Raw genomic sequence first — 19,656 nt, 5'->3', positions numbered from 1 at the left:
GAATGCACACTGTCAAAAAGCATTTGGGAAACTAATTTTGACACCTTCACATGTGATGCAAATATTTTCAGACGTGAGCAAGTTGATCCTGTTGTCCTTCAATTTCTTTTTTTGTTGAACAGTTGATGCATGGTTGAATAATTTAATTCCTCTCACACGCTAAGCTGCAATCAGTTTTTGGGTGTCTGAAAAAAGTTTGCTGCTTTTAGTTCCTGGTAATTATGCTTTCATTGGCAATAATATAGATCTACTGTTCATCATTTCTCAGAAGGAGATGCAATGATGTAATGATGGAATTAAATGCTACAGTAGGCAAACAGTGCCATTGTCACTATATGATGAAGGCTATTTTATGATCAAATAGTAAAACTCACAAAAAGATTAGTGGTTGTAAACACTGGCTACCTTTAAAATAGTTTATCCCCATTTTAGAGCATAAACACTAACCCACATCACCTTTTTCTTACAACCCTTTAATTAGCCTTAAAGGGAAAAGCCTCACTGTCAAGCCATTGAATGGACTGTGGGATTAACATGTGTTCAACAGAAGTGAAAACAGGTTTCAGATAATATAGTACACACATTATCAGCATTCATGCTTTTCCAACAGGAACAAATGACCTCTATTGCTTCCACTGGGAAGTGAAACTACTGCATATAATAGTGAAACACAGTCAGTGAATGCATCAACTGTTCCAAACTGAGCACAGAAAGACATAGAAACAACATTATGAGTAGAGGCATTGACTCTGAACAATTCATGCCACGCTTTTTACTGTTTACCTGTGAACGCAACAGCATTTATCACACCTCAATTAAGTAATTAATAAAACTGTAGATGCTCAAAAGTCTAATCATCACTAAAGCTCATTGAACAGTGTTGTTTTCTTTGTTTAAATGCTATTTTAAACAGTTTTCCAGTTGAGAATCAGCTTGCCATTACCTGCTGTCGTCTCTCTCTGGCTGAGCTCTCGCTCCGATCTGTCGTGAACTCAAATATCGCACGACTTTGTATCTTGAGAAAACTTTCTCTGTTGCTCGCTATTCCGCAACACTTTTTCCATAACCTTATTCTGCATTAACTTACTGCCTTGTCTCACGGCTTCATCCGTCCCTTTCGCTCCGGGAGATAAGAGTCGGTTGGGAGTTTGTTTGCAGGTGTCGCCAGAGTTGTTTCTCCTCTCTCTCTCTCTCTCTCTCTGCAGCCTGCTCCTCTGGTCCAGCCCCCTCACACACCGGGCTGTCTGTAGGAGAGCAGCCCCATAGGGAGGCAGGGGGGAAAACACATGCTTAAAATATGAGTGAAAGTTTATTTGGACCTGTTGCATGTCCCATGTGCATCTAATAGTTAGAGTTTATCTCTTTATAGGGTATATTTCTACTGCTTTGTGAGTTGGTTGCTGCATTGATGGTGTTTTAGGGGACAACAGGTTCAGTCGTAACACAGTCCTGCTGTAATTATAATTTCCTCCAATCAGAAACGAGTTGTGGTGATGTCACTATCTCTGAGCTCAGTTGTACAGAAGAAGAGCCATGCTTGTAATTATTTTTTTAACGCCATTATCTCGAGATTACAAGTAAATTATTTTATTATCTCAAGAAAATTAGCGTTGAGATAATGAGATGATCGACCCCGTTATCATGTGCCATGATACATGCCAACATTAGTGATGGGAGAGATGAAAGGAAGTTTTCTGAAAATGCGTCAGTGATTCGAAGCATTTGAGTGTTGAGTCAAAGTGGGGACATCTACTGGGCAACTTTAACATTGCTTTTATATGTAAGGATTTGGGGCATGACGTCATAAAACAGGCAAAACATATGTAAACTCACCACTGTCATGTGTTTGATGTTTATTTACCAAGAACTGTCTCACTGTGTGGATGCACAAATATAATATGGAGGTCATTCGTCATTTGTTAATGAGGCTTACAGTAACCCCTCTCTACATTTCTAAACTCTTTGATCAATTAGGGATGAATCATGACCAGATACTGATTTCAGAGTTTCAAGTCGTTATCTTGAAAAATCAGCCTTTCGAAATAACAAGTTAGCCTAAATTAACCTGTTATAATAATGTCATAATAATAGAAGCTTTATTATCTCGAGATTACAAGTTAATCATCTCATGATCAAGATAATTAACTTGTGATCTCAAACTTGAGACTGCCTGAAAAAAATAACAGCAAGCATGGCTTTTCTAGGCTTCCGTATAATACACCACAAGAAGCAACATGCTTTTTTTGTGTTTCTGACCCAATGATAATAACAGCAAGAAGTAGATACAATCATACAAATCTATCTTATGCGTAAGATATTATTATACTGTAAGTGGGTGTTATTATTAACTCCTGTATATTTATGCTGTCTCCATTTTTTTATCACAGTGAATAGATCTCCCTGGGCAAAGAGATAACAACATTAGTGTCAGAGGTGTTGTGTTTATTAAGGAGTACTCCTCCAGCTATTTAGTATTGCACTTCCATGACGTTGAGCAACTCAGAGAGAGATTATATTTAAAAATGGTTTAAATTGAAGCAGCAGAGGCCAAGTTGCGATTTTGTCTAACTTTGGAGAGCTCCCTTGAGCCACAGAAAATATTAAAGATCCCATTCAGACATACTGTATTTTAAAACCAATAAAAAGTGCTCTGTGGTATGGGTTTTCCATATAAAAAAGTTCAATTACCTTACTAAAAGTACTTTAAATAACATCTACTTTGATCTCCCTCATTGGAAAATTCAGAATCTATGAAATTTGAAATATTGTCAGTTTCAAAAGTTTAACTGCTGGACACAAGATGTCTCCTACGTCACTGAAAAGTCCATTCACGATCTATGAGCACTGGACGATTAAAGTTTCCACATTGCATTTGTGGGAATTGTGTACTGGATCGCTAAACTAAACTCAAAGAACAGAGAGAAACTTTGCAATTCCAGCAGATGCATGTGAAAACAGCACACACAACACCATTCAAATGTTGGGATACTCTTCCTCATTCAAGTGAATGGGAATGTGGCAAAGTGTTGATCATTCTGCTCATTGAAGCTCAAATATCCAACTGAAGGAACAATAAACAATACATATGTTTGTGTCTAGCAGGGCTCTAAATTAACAAATTAATGTGTAAAATTGGTGGAGTGGCCCTTTAATATCTGGGACTACAAGTCAGTTACAGTGTTAAGTGACTCAACACCAAGACACCAAAAAATACCAATCTCACTAAATGCATATAGAGTAAAAATCATGTTACTATTAAGATATGAGCTTTTCTATTTGAAACTAAAAAAGTGTAAAATCTATTTCAGAGTGAGACTATTTCACTTTTGAAAGAAGAAATAACACATTCAAATGTGCCCTTGATCAGTTCAATACACACAGAGGTTTTGTGGCCACAGACTTATTTGGTCTGATATACTATGGTGGCTACAAACTGATTACTCAAAAACAGTAAATAAATTATTTAGTAATTAACTGACATTACTGAGTCAGTTCGCTAACTTTGTATCTTCTTCTCTTGAACTGTTACTAATATACTGTAATTGTCACTTGTGGCACCAGTTACCACTGTTCAGCAGTAGTTAAATGCTCACTTTAAATGTTATGGCTGACAATGTTCTATATATTTCTTATTGTTAAAAAAACAAAAATTGTGTGTGTATCCAAAGCCTGATATATCATATTCCTTTTTGCTGTAGACCTCCATGACAAACTCCTCCACCTTGTCATTTAACTATTTAACTATTACTAATGTTATCTGTATAAATCAGTGGCATTTTAAATTTTTGCAACATGTAACACCAGGACTACAGAAAGTTTTATTTTTCAATCAGGACAGTCAAGTTTCTAATTGAAGTGAAGAAAAATGACCTGTTCACTGAGAGAAATAAGGTCATCAGTAGCAGCACAGTGTTCACTTTGCATACTTTACTTCCTAATGCTCTTCTTGTTGGATAAAAATCTTTCAGGTCTCAGTTGGATTGTAATCGTAATCACACAGACGTTCATGCAGACGTTCACATAGACGTACAACATTAACAGGAAACGCAAGGAAGACTTTCCCACCCTTCCTGCTCTCAGACTTATCCCACTGACTGATAGTGGGTAACAGATTAAATGTCTGAAATGAGGTAATAGTGTACATGCTGCAACTATGCTTTCTTACTTTTGACACAGTCAGCAATCTGAGTTGGTTTAACTGTGTACACAGGAAAGTGTTGCATTGCTTAATTGGGGAGATGAGAGGATTATAGGCCATTTGGGAATGGGACAAATCCCACAATACTTGCAGTTTTGTAATATTGAACCAATGAGACTATGCTGCCATCTGTTGGCAAAAGCATAAAAAGAAAAAGGGAAGTCATTGAACAAGCAACACTGCCATCCTGTGGAGGTTTTCAACATAACATTCCACATGCATCATCTTTAATGTCTCAATTGTTTTACCACATTGCCAAAAAACCCACACTGGGTTAGGCGTAAAGCATAATCTGGTGCATTTGCTTGTCATCTTCTTTTCAGTGCATGTGGTCCAGGTGCCCTGTAGGTGGAGAGAGCAGCACACTGGTAGAATTCATCACCCATCAGCTGAGGCTCACATGTCAAAACAAGGCGGCCCAGACCAGAGTTGCGTGATCTTGATCACGACAGAACGAGCACAACTTCCTCAGTGCAACTGACCTGGAAGCTTTTTCTTTCGAAGACCCCCTGGTGTCATCACAGCGACATGGATGGTGTCGCAACCCTTGACCTCTTCATTAGAGACTCAAATAACAAACAACTAAACAGCAATAACAAAGAGGCCTCTGGACAATCACCCTTGTCTCTTTTTGCAGTGCCTGGTCCAGGAAACAAAACCCCTAATAGGAGAGATATATGGATTTATACAGCATTAACAACAGAAAAGGACCCTCTACTGACACCTTTTCTGCTAATTTCTCTTATTTCTGGTCCTTTTTTCTTAGAAGACATTCTTTACTCGATCCAAGAATAACAGCTTAGGAATTGTTGTGTGGTAATTTATATACTTTAACAAACTGAGCCTCTAAAGCTGCGCTTGACCTTTCAAACACACTAATCATGAAAAAAAATCAGCCCTTAAATTGAGGTTGAGGGATTTGAATTTTGCAACACAACCCCTCAGTCAAGGCAATGTGTGAAAGATTTTTTTTTGTTCTTTAATGAAGGAAGGTTTTCAATTTACAAAATGACCAATTTCAGTGTTTTTTCTTAATGAAAACACTGAAATTGGTCATTTTGTGAAATGAATAACATAGTTGACATGTCACAAAAGATGACTTAAACATATTTGCAACATAGCATCAAAATAACAGGGGAAAGAAGTTAAAGATAGTAAATAAACCAGCATAATCATAGTGTAAGCATCACTCAAATATAGCATCAAACAGAAAAAATTGTAAATATATTTCATTTAACAGTAAGTACTAATGAATGGGATAAATACTCCAATGGCTTGAGCACTGTTCATCCTGCAACGCCTAATCACGCCATTAAAAAAATCACTATTTTAAAGCTTTTCATGCTGCCAAGTGATTTCATTGATCCTGATAATGACCCCACAGAGTCTAAATACCCCACCAGTCAGTTAGTACAGAAAAAAGCCCATTGGATGTGAGGCGAAACGTTTTCAATTAGCTACAATAAATCCAGTTGTCCTCGATTGAACCCGCTTTGGATTTTCATGCCTCACATCAAAAGAAACAAAGAAAGTCTATAAACCTGAGACAGCAAAACAAACAAGAATGTAGATTAGCACAGCAATTAAAAAAGAAAGATTAATGCCATGTTTATGCTTTTCAATTGAGGGATTTAACATACTCCAAGGAAATATTTGCTGACTCTAAATCAGATTAACATGTTGTAACATTCAGCCCTCGTTAATGTGGTTAACTGATCTGAAAGAATATTAAACAAGCTCAAAATCGACCATTTTCTTCTTATGCTGAACATCTGGCAGTCAGTGATCTCATGCAAGATAGGTTTTAATGTTTTCACTGCAGCCATTAGTTGGAATTAAAGATATTAACACCACTTAGAGATGATACAGAATTGGCTTTTTAAAGCCTTGCAAAATACTGGATTGGGACCTATAATGATATCAAGTGGTCGAAATGTCCTAATTATTTCTTATTAGAACTTTTATCTGTTTCTTTATAAGAGGGGAATGTGCAAAAATGTCTGTACAAGCTTAGATTGATGGCATCTTTGAATTTAAATGGCCAAATATCAATGTGCAAAACTATGGAAAACCACACCTAGTGCAAATAACTATTAATATCTATCAAATAATAGTTTAAAACACAATTGTCATACAAAGTGGCTATTGTATCTGTTCACTTGGTGATTTATCATATCATATTTTTTTTATCAGGCTCCCTTTTCTCGAAGTAACGACTCCCACTGTGTTGTGGATGTCCAATTTTCCTATTGTGTGCTAAAATGGCTTTAAGGCATTGGCCTGAGTGCTGGACTCTGAATCCAGGTTGAAGGTAATGTGTGAGGCGCCGTGTGTAAAAGTGTGCATCTGGTGGAAAATTCCTTAACAAGTATGAAGATAGCATTGTCATCATTTGTCCTTATTTTAAATGTTGTAATAATTTTACTGCTATACTTTAAGTCAGACCTAACCAGTGTTACAATCTTTGACCTATACTAAAACAATCCTATGCTGATTGTTGATTGTTGAACGGTTGTTTACTGTTGATTACTTGAGAGTACAAACAATATTGATTGGCAATTTTTTTCAAATCAAGAGCAAATGTTGTTTGTAAATATTTAAAACAGCTCCCCCAACCTTCCATGACTTATATCCAATGAAAAAATAATGTCCAACAGAGTCATGATATTTCCATTGATGTAAGTCACGCCAGTCAAGCTAATCATCATTCAACTGTGTTGTCAAACTAGCTGCTTATTTTCTCACAACCTACAAATGTACACAAGTGGTTCTCAGGGCTATAAAATATGTGTTAGTAATGTTTGCAAACGCATCTGTAAAACATTAAGTCAATCATGATGACCAGACCTGATTTTTAATCTCTTAAATATTGTATGTGAATATATCTGTAATGTATATTAAAGTCTAAAAGATTAGTTAATGTCTCTTATTTTATCTTGATGACAAAGATTCTACCAAAGTCAACATGATAAACAGATTGATTGATTTGATTTAATTGTCCTGCACCTTTCATGTGCCCAGACCATATATGCTTAAAAGACATTAATCAAAAACAACTTTGATAGCTACATAACAAATCATAAGATTACAGTTCCACAAATTCTCAAGAAGAACACAGCAAAATTATTTTTTGTGGTTGTTAAACCTCAGTGAGAGGCTTTCTCCTTTGTCTACTTCTCTTCCATATCTGTAAACGTTGTAGGACTCTCTTCTTGGGTCTTGGAGTGGCAGCACCAGTTTTACCTGTTTTTACCACCCATGCAGCTCTCTTGTCAACTTTTACTACGGAGTTGGTGGTGAGGAGAACCTGGCATGGCCCTTGCTGCCTTGCCTTGTTCCAATGTTTTCTCCTGAAATCTTTTATTATCACCCAGTCCCCGGGATTGAGGTTACATAGGTGGCCTGACCCCTTCTAAGGAAAGGCTGCCTTCAACTGTGTGTGGATTGCACTAAGATCATGAGAAAAGGGGGTCAGCTGTGGCTCAGGAGGTAGAGCAGATTATCCCCTAATTGGAATATCGGCAGTACGATTCCCGGCTCCTACAGTCCATATGTTGACGTGTCCTTGGGGAAGATACAGAGGCCCAAATTGCTCCCAATGGCTATGGCAGCTTGCTGTCATCGGTGTATGTGTCTGAATGTGAGTAGTAGTGTAAAAGCGCCCCGAGTGGTTGGAAGAGTAGATAGGGGCTTTATAAGTGCAGTCTGTTTACTGTTTGCACAGTACCTTAGCGTTTTATCAATACACTCCTCGGTGATAGGGAGCAGTCTGTTAGACAGTAAAATGCCTGTGTTTGTTGGTCTGCCAGGGTGGGGCTGTGTTCACAAAATGTGTGATATTATCACTGTTGATTGTTCTTGCAATTCCAAATCTGGAAAACATTGTCTTATCAACGCCTTTGCTACAACACTACTGTTTTGCACAGATTAGGCCTATCAAATAGCATCCTGTTATTCTTCTGGTGTTGCTCTGCTCTGTAAACCTTGGCAATCAGCTGTTGTTCAAGGTGTAGTTATCTATGGTCAGCATCTGTAAAGAGGACGTGATTACGCTGTGCGCAGAGAAATGCACTTGTGCTGCATTTGCATATTGCCAGCTGTTCAGGTAGCAGAACAGCATCCAGCATATCTGCTACCAGTTTGTGATGTGTGACATGTTTTTTCTGTTACAACCAGGAGCTGTCTGTTCCACAATGTCTCAAAATCACTGAACAGCCCATCAGCATACCTACTGTCTGTATAGATTGTGGCTGTTGTCCATTTTGCCAATTTGCATGCTAATAGTTTCAATTTTACTGCTTGTGGAGAAAAGTGTGTATGGAGTGGTTCTGCTTTATATGTCTCATGTTGTGTCTCTTTTTACCTGCTGTTTTGCTCTATGAATGCTGATCCATCCACAAAGAGCTCCAACTCTGTATGTTTGAGGTCTGGCTTGTGAGCTCCTTATTCAATTTCTTGCTGCTATGCAATTCCAATATTCCAATATCAGCCCTCTAGCTGCAGAAAGGTGAGCAATCTTTGCTTCAACATAACATTTCACACATAATGCTGTATCAGTAGTATCGAGTTTTAATAACCTACCAAAATCTCAGGAAGCCATAATGGATTTTTCTTTTCTGCAGCTACTAAATCATACTGCTAAACTGAACTGTATAAGATAATTCCTAGAAATTACATCACCTCCTTCTTTCTTTGTTTGGAATATTTTGTATAGCTTGGGATAAGAATTTACTGTTCTATGATCACATCCCAGAAAGGTCACCTGTCACTGCAACAAATGTAATTTGCTTAGACTAAGTGACTAGTGTTGGCCATTGTAATAAAAATGGACCAGTTAAATCAGCAACTACCAACCCATGGAACCTGTGATAAGATAAGGTGCATGAACATATACTGCTGTGTCACCACCGTCACCTTTGTTCAAGTCGTTAACTCATCTCAGGGAATATTTCTTTTCTGACTGGTGATTTTACACGTAACACTAATTCTTGCTTTCAAGAGTGATTTAAAAACTGGTGTTGTACCTAGGTGTCTATAGTCTCTGGTTTTAGTGGATATTGATCTTTATACGGTCTATATTCTGATTTGAGTACAATTTCAATTGGTGGCATTTGTTTAATCAGACTAACATCATATTTACTTTTAGTCCGGATAGTTGTAGGTATCAACTTTGGGGAGTCAGCTGTTAATTAAACCACAGTTGTTGTTGTTGTTGTTGTTGTTGTTGTTGTTGTTGTTGTTGTTGTTGTTGTTGTTGTTGTTGTTGTTGTTCTGTGCAGGCCTTCTGGTTGTAATTGTACATCTTTTCCCAACAAATATCATACCACATGGTTCTGTACGATTTGAATCTACTCGTGCTATAAGTTAAAGGCTTGCCTGTTCCTGACCATAATGGTGACTCAACATGGTCTTTCACCCGATAAGTCATTCCATTTTCTGATCCTTAATCTTTTTAAAGGGATAAGTGCAGCTGAGTCATGCATTTTGATAAAGCAGTGCTTGAGGTCTTTTCGTAGTTCCTAGTAATTAAACCTGCTTTATATATTGTGACTTTCTTCTCCTTAAATGTTGTTTTGTGGTTAAAGATGTCATGTAGGTCATGATCCCTGTATCTGTTTTAAGACACTAAACAGACTGATTAGAATCTCCTCCCTGACCTACTGCTGCTACTGCTTTTTGTTTTGCTGCTTCTATACTTGCATTTTTTTTATTTTATTTACCTTGATATTTGATATCTCTTCTGTTTTGTTTGTTTGTTTTTAATCTTCCTCTTCCTTTCTTCCCATATTCTTTTTTAATTGTTTCAGCTGTCTTGAGCTGAAACTCCCATCAGCATTTGGTTATTTTTCCCACTTACTGATTTTGGTATCAATCTCTTGGCAGTCTCATAACAGGATTTTCTCTGCACCCCACTTGACCCTCACACACTGATAATACCCTGACCTACAATCAGCTTTTATACCAAACCTTTGAACAACCTCCTCAGCCATTAGTAAACATGTGATTTAATCTTTAACACAGCTTTCAAAGAGCAGGAGGTTTAACTCTTTGTCTCTCAACTCTTTTACTCTTAATGTTTGTCTACAGAGTGTATGAGGACTTATAATAATGATATATAATACGTAGTAATGGAGACTTTGTACCGTTTTGCACATATCACAGATAAGATACGACAGACTATGTTAATGCCACCTCACCACTTTTCAGTTCCTCATAACAGGTAGACATCAGAAGTTATGATCCAAATGATAAAGATTTTTATTTTTATATTGTCTGTTAATGTTTGACTTCAGTTTATGTTTTTTTAATCCAAAGTTCGGTCGTCTGAATGTGAGATTACATAAATGAACACTAAAGAGTAAAGATGAATACAGACAGCTAAGGCAGCCCTTTAAAACCCTCCTGCTGTGAGCTACATGTTTGCTCTTCTTCTGGTTAGTTTCCTGATTGAAGCTGCTGATTAATTTCACCTTCTCTCATCAGCATGATTCAGGTTATTTTCAGCATCTAAAGGTAAAGTAACTGACAATTTTCATGATTTTGTGTCAGTAATCTGATCAAATGATAAAATATGTTAAAATGATCTGATAACAGTAGAAATGGTAGTTACCATTACCGAGCACTTTTTCATCAAAAATACCTTTCACTATACAACATTATCATTGGAAATAAAATAATAGATAATAGGAAATAGAAAGTAAAACTGAGAATATAGAATATGTCTTTTAAACAATAATCATTTACAACAGGACATTAAAAAGCTTTTAATACCCACAAAGTTATATATAATATTTTTGTATAACTGGATAAGATATTTACACTGCAATTGTTTCCTTCATTATTGTGATGTATTTTGGAGACATATGTAATTATCTCTTTTGTGCTGTTTGTTTATTGTTGTTGTTGCCAGTTTTGGGTAGGACACCTTTGAGAAAGATATGTTTAATTTCAATGAAGTATTGAAATGAGGCTTTGAATAGACTTTAATGTTTGTTTACGGTGTGTATTATGGTTTTGTAAAGTCAATTCTAGTTTAAGTTAAAAACAGTGTGCATGCAAAGAGACACTATTGTACAGGATATTAACAGGGTGAAGGGTTGGGAGTGTAGGAAATCAAGTGGAACTTTGAGGAGTGATGTGACCTCTGACGTGTTTTGGCAAATGAAAGTCTGACTATAAATAAAAGACACAACATAAGGAGGTGGTATGTTACTCAACAACAATACAAATTGCTGTTATTTAAATAATAGCAATGTGAGAAAATCCAAAAACACATTATTTTTTTGTTTTTTAAAAATAATTAATATTCTTGATGGTTGTGAGTAATATTTAGAACCATCAAAAATGGGCTATTCAAATTATTTTAGCACAATATATGGACTTCAGCTGTGCATCTTAGATATTTAGAAAAGTTGGTATGATATATAAATATGTAATACATTAATTAAACCGCTTTGGTAAAAGTGGTCTACATTTAGCCAGACATATTGTGGGCTATGAGAGACCTGCACAATATTGAATTTAAGTTTAATGCTCACTGGTATAATGATGAGGAAGTTCTGTCAAACCATCAGGCAACTTAAGGCTGGTTTATGCTCGCCTTGTTTGCTTTTTAGTTCAATTTTGAATAATATCATTTAATTCTTCAGCATTGGTAATGCAGAAAAATTAACTTTGTAAATGTTTATCAAATACAGATTTTTGTCATATCTTTTAGATCTTAGCAGGACAAAAGATGGCAACACTTACAAAGGTCCTCTTGGAGTGTTTGGAGGATTTAAAATCTGAGGAGTTCAAAACATTCAAGTGGCACCTGTGTCAGCAGAAGGTCCTGGAACCCTTTAAAGCAATCCCAAAGAGTGAACTGGAGAATGCAGACATAACAGACACAGTGGATCAAATGGTGAACAGCTACTGTGCAAACACTATAGAAGTGACCAAAATTATTTTCGGGATGATGCATCAAAATGATCTTGTGAAACGTTTGTCATCATTACCCAACTCTGAAACTACAGGTAAGTCATGGAATGCTTAAAAATGTGATGATACAAAGATATTTAGAAGTGCTCACTCAGTGTCTGGTAGACTTGCTTTAGATTCCTCAAGATGTTTCTCCTCTAATCCAAAAGTCTCCAGTGGGGTTCCACCTCCGCCCCCGGCCTCCAGAAGGGTTCAGCCTATGACTCAGACCCATAGAGTGTTGCCGTCATCCAGAGGGGTTTCGCCTATGTTTCTGGCCTCCAGGAAGGTTCGGACTTCATTGCCGCCCTCCAGTGGGGTTTTGCTTCAACCACCGTCCTCCAGAAAGGTTCGGTCTTTGTCTCCAGCCTCCATAGGGGTTCAGTCTTCGTCTCTGGCCGGCAGAAAGGTTTGCCTTCGTCTTTAACCAATTTTTTTTTTTTTAAATAGATTTGCCGCTTTTGAAAAAACATTCAGGGCTGAAGCCCCAAAAGCCCCCCCCTAGCTCCACCCCTGGTACTTATGCAATGTTGACCTGCAGCATGTTCCTCAAAAAAATACTGCTGTTTATGCTTGACACAGTGTCCCCGGCACATGGGTGCAAAGGCTCCGCAAATTGTCACAGCGCTTGATTGTACACCTCAGAATTTATGTAGCTTGGTTTGTGTGCTGCACTTCACATTTTAAGATGTAGGCCTTATGGGGTACACTGGCCAAGCAGGTTTGCCTGTACAGACAACTCTACAACCCTTCTTCAATAGGCCTGAATTATTTTATATAATTAATAATATGTCAGTGTTGGTAATCCAGAAAACGAACTGTGTAATTGCTTGTCAATTACAGATTTTTGTCATGTCTTTTAGATCTTTAGATCAAGACACCCAACATCAGACACTAAAATGACAATCCCAGAGATCATCTTGGGGTGTTTGGAGGATTTAAAATCTGACGAGTTCAAAAAATTCAAGTGGTACCTGTGTCAGCGGAACGTCCTGGAACCCTTTGAAGCAATCCCAAAGAGTCGACTGGAGAAGGCAGACATAACAGACACAGTGGATCAAATAGTGAACAACTACTGTATAAACACTATTGAAGTGACCAGAAGGATTTTCAGGAAGATCAATCAGAATGAACTGGTGAAACGTTTGCCATACTCCAACTTCGAAACTACAGGTAAGTCATGGAAAGATTAAAATGTGAAAATACAAAGATTTTTAGAAGTGCTCACTCAATGGTTGGTGGACTTGCTTTAGATTCTTCAAGGTGTTTCTGCTCTCATCCTAAAGTCTTCTTTAGGTTTGACTAACTGGTGGGAATTCAAAGGCAAAGGTTAAAACCCCTGCAGGGCTGTTTACACCTTAAGGCTGTGTGCAGACACAATGCAAAGCATTTTTTTTACTTAGCACTGGATCATTTGTGTTACCTTGGTCCAATAGCCACAATACCAATTGTACCTTAGCAGTAAGCTGGCTGGCAATGGGCACACCAGCTGTGTCTTTGTGGGTGTGCCTCTGTGTGTTAGTGTTAAGTTTAGCCTCTGAGCCTCTGACTGAACTCAGAACTCAGCAGGAAACTCTGGTTCTTTCTATTATTTCCCTCACATTCCTCTTGTTTTTAATTTTACATTCTGTCTGAAAAAAGCATTATTAAGCCTATATGTGGTTCATTATTCCATCTGCCCATCAGTCCTTAGAGCCCCATGAGTCTAAGTGTGAATGGTTCTTAAGGCTTCAGTGTTCAACTGAAGTACTTGTTGGACTTGTTTCCTCTGGAAGGCAAAGTCCAACAGGTTTTGTTGGATTGTTCCAGAAACAACAATCATACTCACTTTACACCACAATCAGTAAACAGTTTGAAGGTGTGAAAGTAAGTGGAGTATACTGTATATTAAATCTAACTTTCCTGCAATATTTGTCTTAGCTCATGTCCTGCAATACCAGCTTTGGCATTTTGCAAACCAGCTGTTGCATTTGTTCCTCTGAGAGAACCTGAACTTGGGTTAAGTATCATTCAGGCTCAGGAACTCATCCTCAAAGTGAGGGAAAACCAGTGGAAACAAAAGCAGAGCCAATAATCATATTTTCTATCACATCCTCTCATTTATGTCCGTTTTCATTTATTCATTCAGAGATTCTTGTTGAGTACCAGATCAAATTCAAGTCTAATCTGAAGACGAGGTTCGAGTGTCTGTTTGAGGGGATTGCAAAAGCAGGAGAATCAGCCATTCTCAATGAGATCTACACAGATGTCTACATCACAGCAGGAGGGACTGCAGGGGTCAATGACGAACATGAAGTCAGACAGATTGAAACAGCATCCAGAAAATCAGACAGAACAGAAAGAACAATCAGACAAGAAGACATCTTTAAAGCCCCATCTGGAGAAGACAAAAAAATCAGAACAGTGATGACGAGGGGAGTGGCTGGCATTGGGAAAACAGTCTTGACACAAAAGTTCACTCTGGACTGGGCAGAAAACAAAGAAAACCAGGACATACAGTTCACATTCCCATTCACCTTCCGAGAGCTGAATGTGCTGAAAGACAAAAAGTTCAGCTTGGTGGGACTTGTTCATCACTTCTTTACTGAAATCAAAGAAGCAGGGATCTGCAGGTTTGAAAAGTTCCAGGTTGTGTTTATCCTTGACGGTCTGGATGAGTGTCGACTGCCTCTGGACTTCCGCAACAATGAGATCCTGACTGATATTACAGAGTCCACCTCATTGGATGTGCTGCTGACAAACCTTATCAGGGGGAAACTGCTTCCCACTGCTCGTCTCTGGATAACCACCCGACCTGCAGCAGCCAATCAGATCCCTCCTGATTGTGTCAGCGTGGTGACGGAGGTCAGAGGATTCACTGACCCACAAAAGGAAGAGTACTTCAGGAAGAGAATCAAAGATGAGGAGCAGGCCAAAACAATCATCTCCCACATCAAGACATCTCGAAGCCTCCACATCATGTGCCACATCCCAGTCTTCTGCTTGATCACCGCTAAAGTTCTGGAGGCAGTGTTAAAAAGCAACAAGAGAGAAGCACTGCCCAGAACCCTGACTCAGATGTACATCCACTTCCTGGTGGTTCAGTCCAAGCTGAAGAATGTCAAGTATGATGGAGGGGATGAGACAGATCAGCCCTGGAATCCAGAGAGCAGGAAGATGATTGAGTCTCTGGGAAAACTGGCTTTTGAGCAGCTGCAGAAAGGCAACCTGATCTTCTATGAATCAGACCTTAAAGAGTGTGGCATCAATATCAAAGTGGCCTCATTGTACTCAGGAGTGTTCACACAGGTCTTTAGAGAGGAGAGTGGGCTGTACCAGGACAAGGTGTTCTGCTTCGTCCATCTGAGCCTTCAGGAGTTTTTGGCTGCTCTTCATGTCCATCTGACATTCATCAAGTCTGGAGTCAATCTGCTGAAAACTTCCTGGTGGCCTGACATGTTCCAAGACAAATCAACAAGTCTTTACCAGAGTGCTGTGGACAAAGCCTTAGAAAGTAAAAATGGACACCTGGACTTGTTCCTCCGCTTCCTCCTGGGTCTTTCACTGCAGACCAATCAGACTCTCCTACGAGGCCTGATAACACAGACAGGAAGTAGCTCACAGACCAATCAGGAAACAATCAAGTACATCAAGAAGAGGATCAGTGATAATCTGTCTGCAGAGAAAAGCATCAATCTCTTCCACTGTCTGAGTGAACTGAATGATCGTTCTCTTGTGAATGAGATTCAATGGGCCCTGAAATCAGGAAGTCTCTCCCCAGACAAACTGTCTCCTGCTCAGTGGTCAGCTCTTGCCTTCATCTTACTCTCCTCGGAAAAAGATCTGGATGTGTTTGACCTGAAGAAATACTCTAGTTCAGAAGACGCTCTTCTGAGACTGCTGCCAGTGGTCAAAGCTTCAAATAAAGCTCAGTAGGTCGATAAACTGTTTGATATATGAATAATTTCAAATATGTTTAATTTGATAAATCAAATATTTTTTGTTCCTCATTTATTCTTCTTCAGGCTGAGTGTCTGTAACCTCTCGGAGAGAAGCTGTGAAGCTCTGTCCTCAGTTCTCAGCTCCCAGTCCTCCAGTCTGAAAGAGCTGGACCTGAGTAACAACAACCTGCAGGATTCAGGAGTGAAGCATCTGTTTGTTGGACTGGAGAGTCCACACTGCACACTGGAAACTCTCAAGTAAGGATGCAGATGTTAAACATTTCATTTTGCTTTAGGTTCATGTTAGTAAAGATTCCCACAAACATAACTTTCTAAAACACTTACTTAATGTATCTTTTTCAATTCCAGTCTGTCAGGTTGTCTGATCACAGAAGAAGGCTGTGCTTCTCTGGCCTCAGCTCTGGGTTCCAATCCCTCCCATCTGAGAGAGCTGGACCTCCGCTACAATCATCCAGGAGACTCAGGGGAGAAGCTACTGTCTGCTGGACTGGTGGATACAAACTGGAAATTGGAGACTCTCAGGTATGGACACACAACAAGAGTTTGCAGGCAAACAAAACACTTCAAAAATGTTAGATCTAGTTGTCTTGATGTTAGATGTTTCTTCCTCCAGGATGGACAATGGTGGAGAGCACATGTTAAAACCTGGACTAAAGAAGTGTAAGTGTGTGGATTTAATTTGATTAATGACAACTAAACAGCACATAGTATGCTTTTTCATTCATTAATTCATTCAAGGACCATTGAGGGCATCCCCTCATGTACAATTATGTCAAATGTAAATCTTGGGTTTTCGAGTTGGGGCAGAGCCATGTCTGTCATCATAATCCATAATCTAAAACAGACAAGAAGAAGCCTCAATTGTAAGCGTCCTACTGAGCATAGGAAAATTAGCTCTATTTCTTTACAGTGGCATGGCAAATCTCTGATGCCTCATTTATTTAGCAGTCGTTAAAGATAACATGAAAAGGAATAGATGTAGAAGATTTGTCTTTGTTTATATTAACTGCTTTCTCATTGGTTATCTAAAAGACAGCCAATGGGACAGTTATAGGACCAAAAACTGAGCCTACTTTAATGAATTCTTCTTCTCTTCATCAGATGTCTGTGAACTCACTCTGGACATAAACACAGCACACAGAAAACTCAAACTGACTGACAACAGGAAGACAACACGTGTGAAAGAGTATCAGTCATATCCTGATCATCCAGACAGATTTGAATTCTGTCCTCAGCTACTGTGTGCAGATGGTCTGACTGGTCGCTGTTACTGGGAGGTAGAGTGGAGTGGAGAAGTTTATGTATCAGTGGCTTATAGAGGAATCGGAAGGAAAGGAGACAGTAAAGACTGCAAGTTTGGATGTAATGATCAGTCCTGGAGTCTGAAGTGCTCTAGAGTTCATGGTTACTCTGTCCGGCACAATGACAGGGAGACATCCTCCTCCTCTTCCTCCTCCTCCTCCTCCTCCTCCTCCTCCTCCTCCTCCTCTGTCTCCAACAGAGTAGCAGTGTATGTGGACTATCTTGGTGGTACTCTGTCCTTCTACAGAGTCTCCTTTGATACACTGATTCATCTCCACACCTTCAACACCACATTCACTCAACCTCTGTATCCTGGGTTTGCAGTATCTCCTGATTCTTCAGTGACTCTATGTCCTCTGTCTGAAAGAGAGTCCACTCCTGTGTAGACAAACATTCACAATGCTGACTGAAGACAGCTGCTGAAACATTAGAAAATGGAAATGACAGCAGCTTCCTGTGTTTAAATGATGATGGTTATTGAGGTTTCATTCTGGTTTCACTGACAGTGCTTTACTGTCCAAATATTGTTTCTATTAATGATCTCCTCTGGACTGAATTAATATGTAAAAACTGTGTTGATTCTGATAGTCACTTAAATAGCTTTCTTAGAACAGCATCTAATAGCTGTTCATGGCTGGTAGTTATTCCATTTATCAGGATCTTAAAGTGAAGTTTTTCCTAAAAATGTCCGCCAAACATCTCAGTCTGTTTAAAATCAGCTCAGTTTGTGTTAGATCATTAACATCAGCGTATGTTTTTCTATTTGATACAATGTGCCTGACACGTATGTATATAATGACATGTATTGGTTGCTTTCCTTTTGATTTTCATGCCTCTTGTTCAAAGTACATCACTTGTTTCTTACATGGTCATAGCTTCTTCTCTTTGCTGTAATCGTTGCGTAATGTTACACTACGCCACTTGTGTATTTCAAACTGGAACATTTATGACAGAATGAATTCTGCAAACATGATCTATACAGATGTCACATATTTTTCTCACATTGTGACGATACAGTCCTTTTTTGTTTGACAATGTTGTTGCATTCATTTACGTTTAAAAAAAAAGAAAGAAAAAGAGCTTGAGAGGCACTATGTTTCTTCAGGAACCAGGACTGAGTACACCTGTACTGAAACACCTGTTTTTTTGTATGTTGGTTAGCTTGTACTAATTTCATGGAACACAGCTGTGTTTGTGAATTTGCACCATATTAGCAAAATATAACCTATAAAAATAGGAAGTGGCTATTAGTATGGATGTGTTAATAGTCCATTTACTGTTGGTGTGGATTTATTATGCATGTGCATTGGTATTGATTTTATATTTTATTCATGTGATCAAATTCCTGTGTAAATGGCAATAAAGTCTCTTCAATCTTGAAGAGTGGTCATGAAGGTTCCTGAATATTGAGCCAAAGATATCCGTCAAAATACACATACATTCAACATATATACTGAATTAATTAGAAATATATAGTCAGATTGAGAATCCAGACTTCTTTAAAACTGTACACATTATACCAGTGCAGGCAAGTTAATCATCTATTATTTATACTTGTCACTTACAGCCATGGTATTCAACAAATTCCTCTTTCGGTTTTTCTGTGTGCATATATATTAACATACACAACTAAAGTATATTTAAGTATTGATCTCATTACCATTTTAACAGAGAGCTGATATTAAAGATCTGCACATCACATGGATTATTTTTTAAATTTAGGCCAGAAAAACCTGCAAATTATTAGTTTTCTTTCTTTAGAGTAAGTTTGTCCAAGATTAACCAAACTGTTACATGTTTAAAGCATGCTGAGAGAAATGTACAAAGAATGACAAAAATCATATAAATTGTAGATGAATTGCACAGGGTAAGGGTCCATGTTGAAGCTTAACAGTAACCTCACATAGTACCCTTAAATTAGTAAATATACAATTCTCATACCAGAGAGTAGATACCAGAACATGTTCTCATGCATAATATGATAAAAGATTTACACACTAAGCTTGTTTCTCTTCCCATTGCATTCGGCTTTTCTGCACTTTCTTTTAGGGCACATTAATATCAGAATTTACCGTATGAACTCTTCTGGCTTCCAGGAGTGTAGCACCATCTAAGGCTGATAATCCTTTCCTGATACACCAGGATAGAAGCAACATCATCATTTATTTGTGGAAAATACAGATCTGCAGTGTCAAGATGTAGTTGTGAAAAATAGTTAAGTGGGCTGTGTGTCTCTTAAAAAAATCTGGGCCTCAG

The 19,656-nt window shown here is 38.3% G+C and overlaps 1 protein-coding gene across 1 annotated transcript; it reads left to right on the top strand.

The window, feature by feature from the left end:
• The first annotated feature begins 11,933 nt into the window (after positions 1–11,933).
• LOC133995715 (NACHT, LRR and PYD domains-containing protein 3-like) lies at positions 11,934–17,786 on the top strand. The gene is made up of 6 exons (XM_062435186.1): positions 11,934–12,213; positions 14,286–16,068; positions 16,162–16,335; positions 16,447–16,620; positions 16,712–16,758; positions 17,200–17,786. Exons 1-6 carry the CDS (start codon positions 11,934–11,936, stop codon positions 17,784–17,786), a joined length of 3,045 nt encoding a protein of 1,014 aa, XP_062291170.1.
• The last annotated feature ends 1,870 nt before the right edge of the window (positions 17,787–19,656 follow it).

The sequence above is a fragment of the Scomber scombrus genome, chromosome 15, assembly GCF_963691925.1.
Source record: "Scomber scombrus chromosome 15, fScoSco1.1, whole genome shotgun sequence".
Classification (NCBI taxonomy): Eukaryota; Metazoa; Chordata; class Actinopteri; order Scombriformes; family Scombridae; genus Scomber; species Scomber scombrus.
The sequence above is the reverse complement of the archived record's forward strand: the minus strand, read 5'-3'. Positions and strand labels throughout refer to the sequence as shown.

Coding starts and splice junctions, on each gene's coding strand:
- LOC133995715 (XM_062435186.1), top strand. CDS start 11,934: ATGGCAACACTTACAAAGGTCCTCTTGGAGTGTTTGGAGGATTTAAAA. Junction 16,069..16,161: donor AAAGCTTCAAATAAAGCTCA/GTAGGTCGATAA, acceptor ATTCTTCTTCAG/GCTGAGTGTCTGTAACCTCT. Junction 16,336..16,446: donor TGCACACTGGAAACTCTCAA/GTAAGGATGCAG, acceptor TTTCAATTCCAG/TCTGTCAGGTTGTCTGATCA.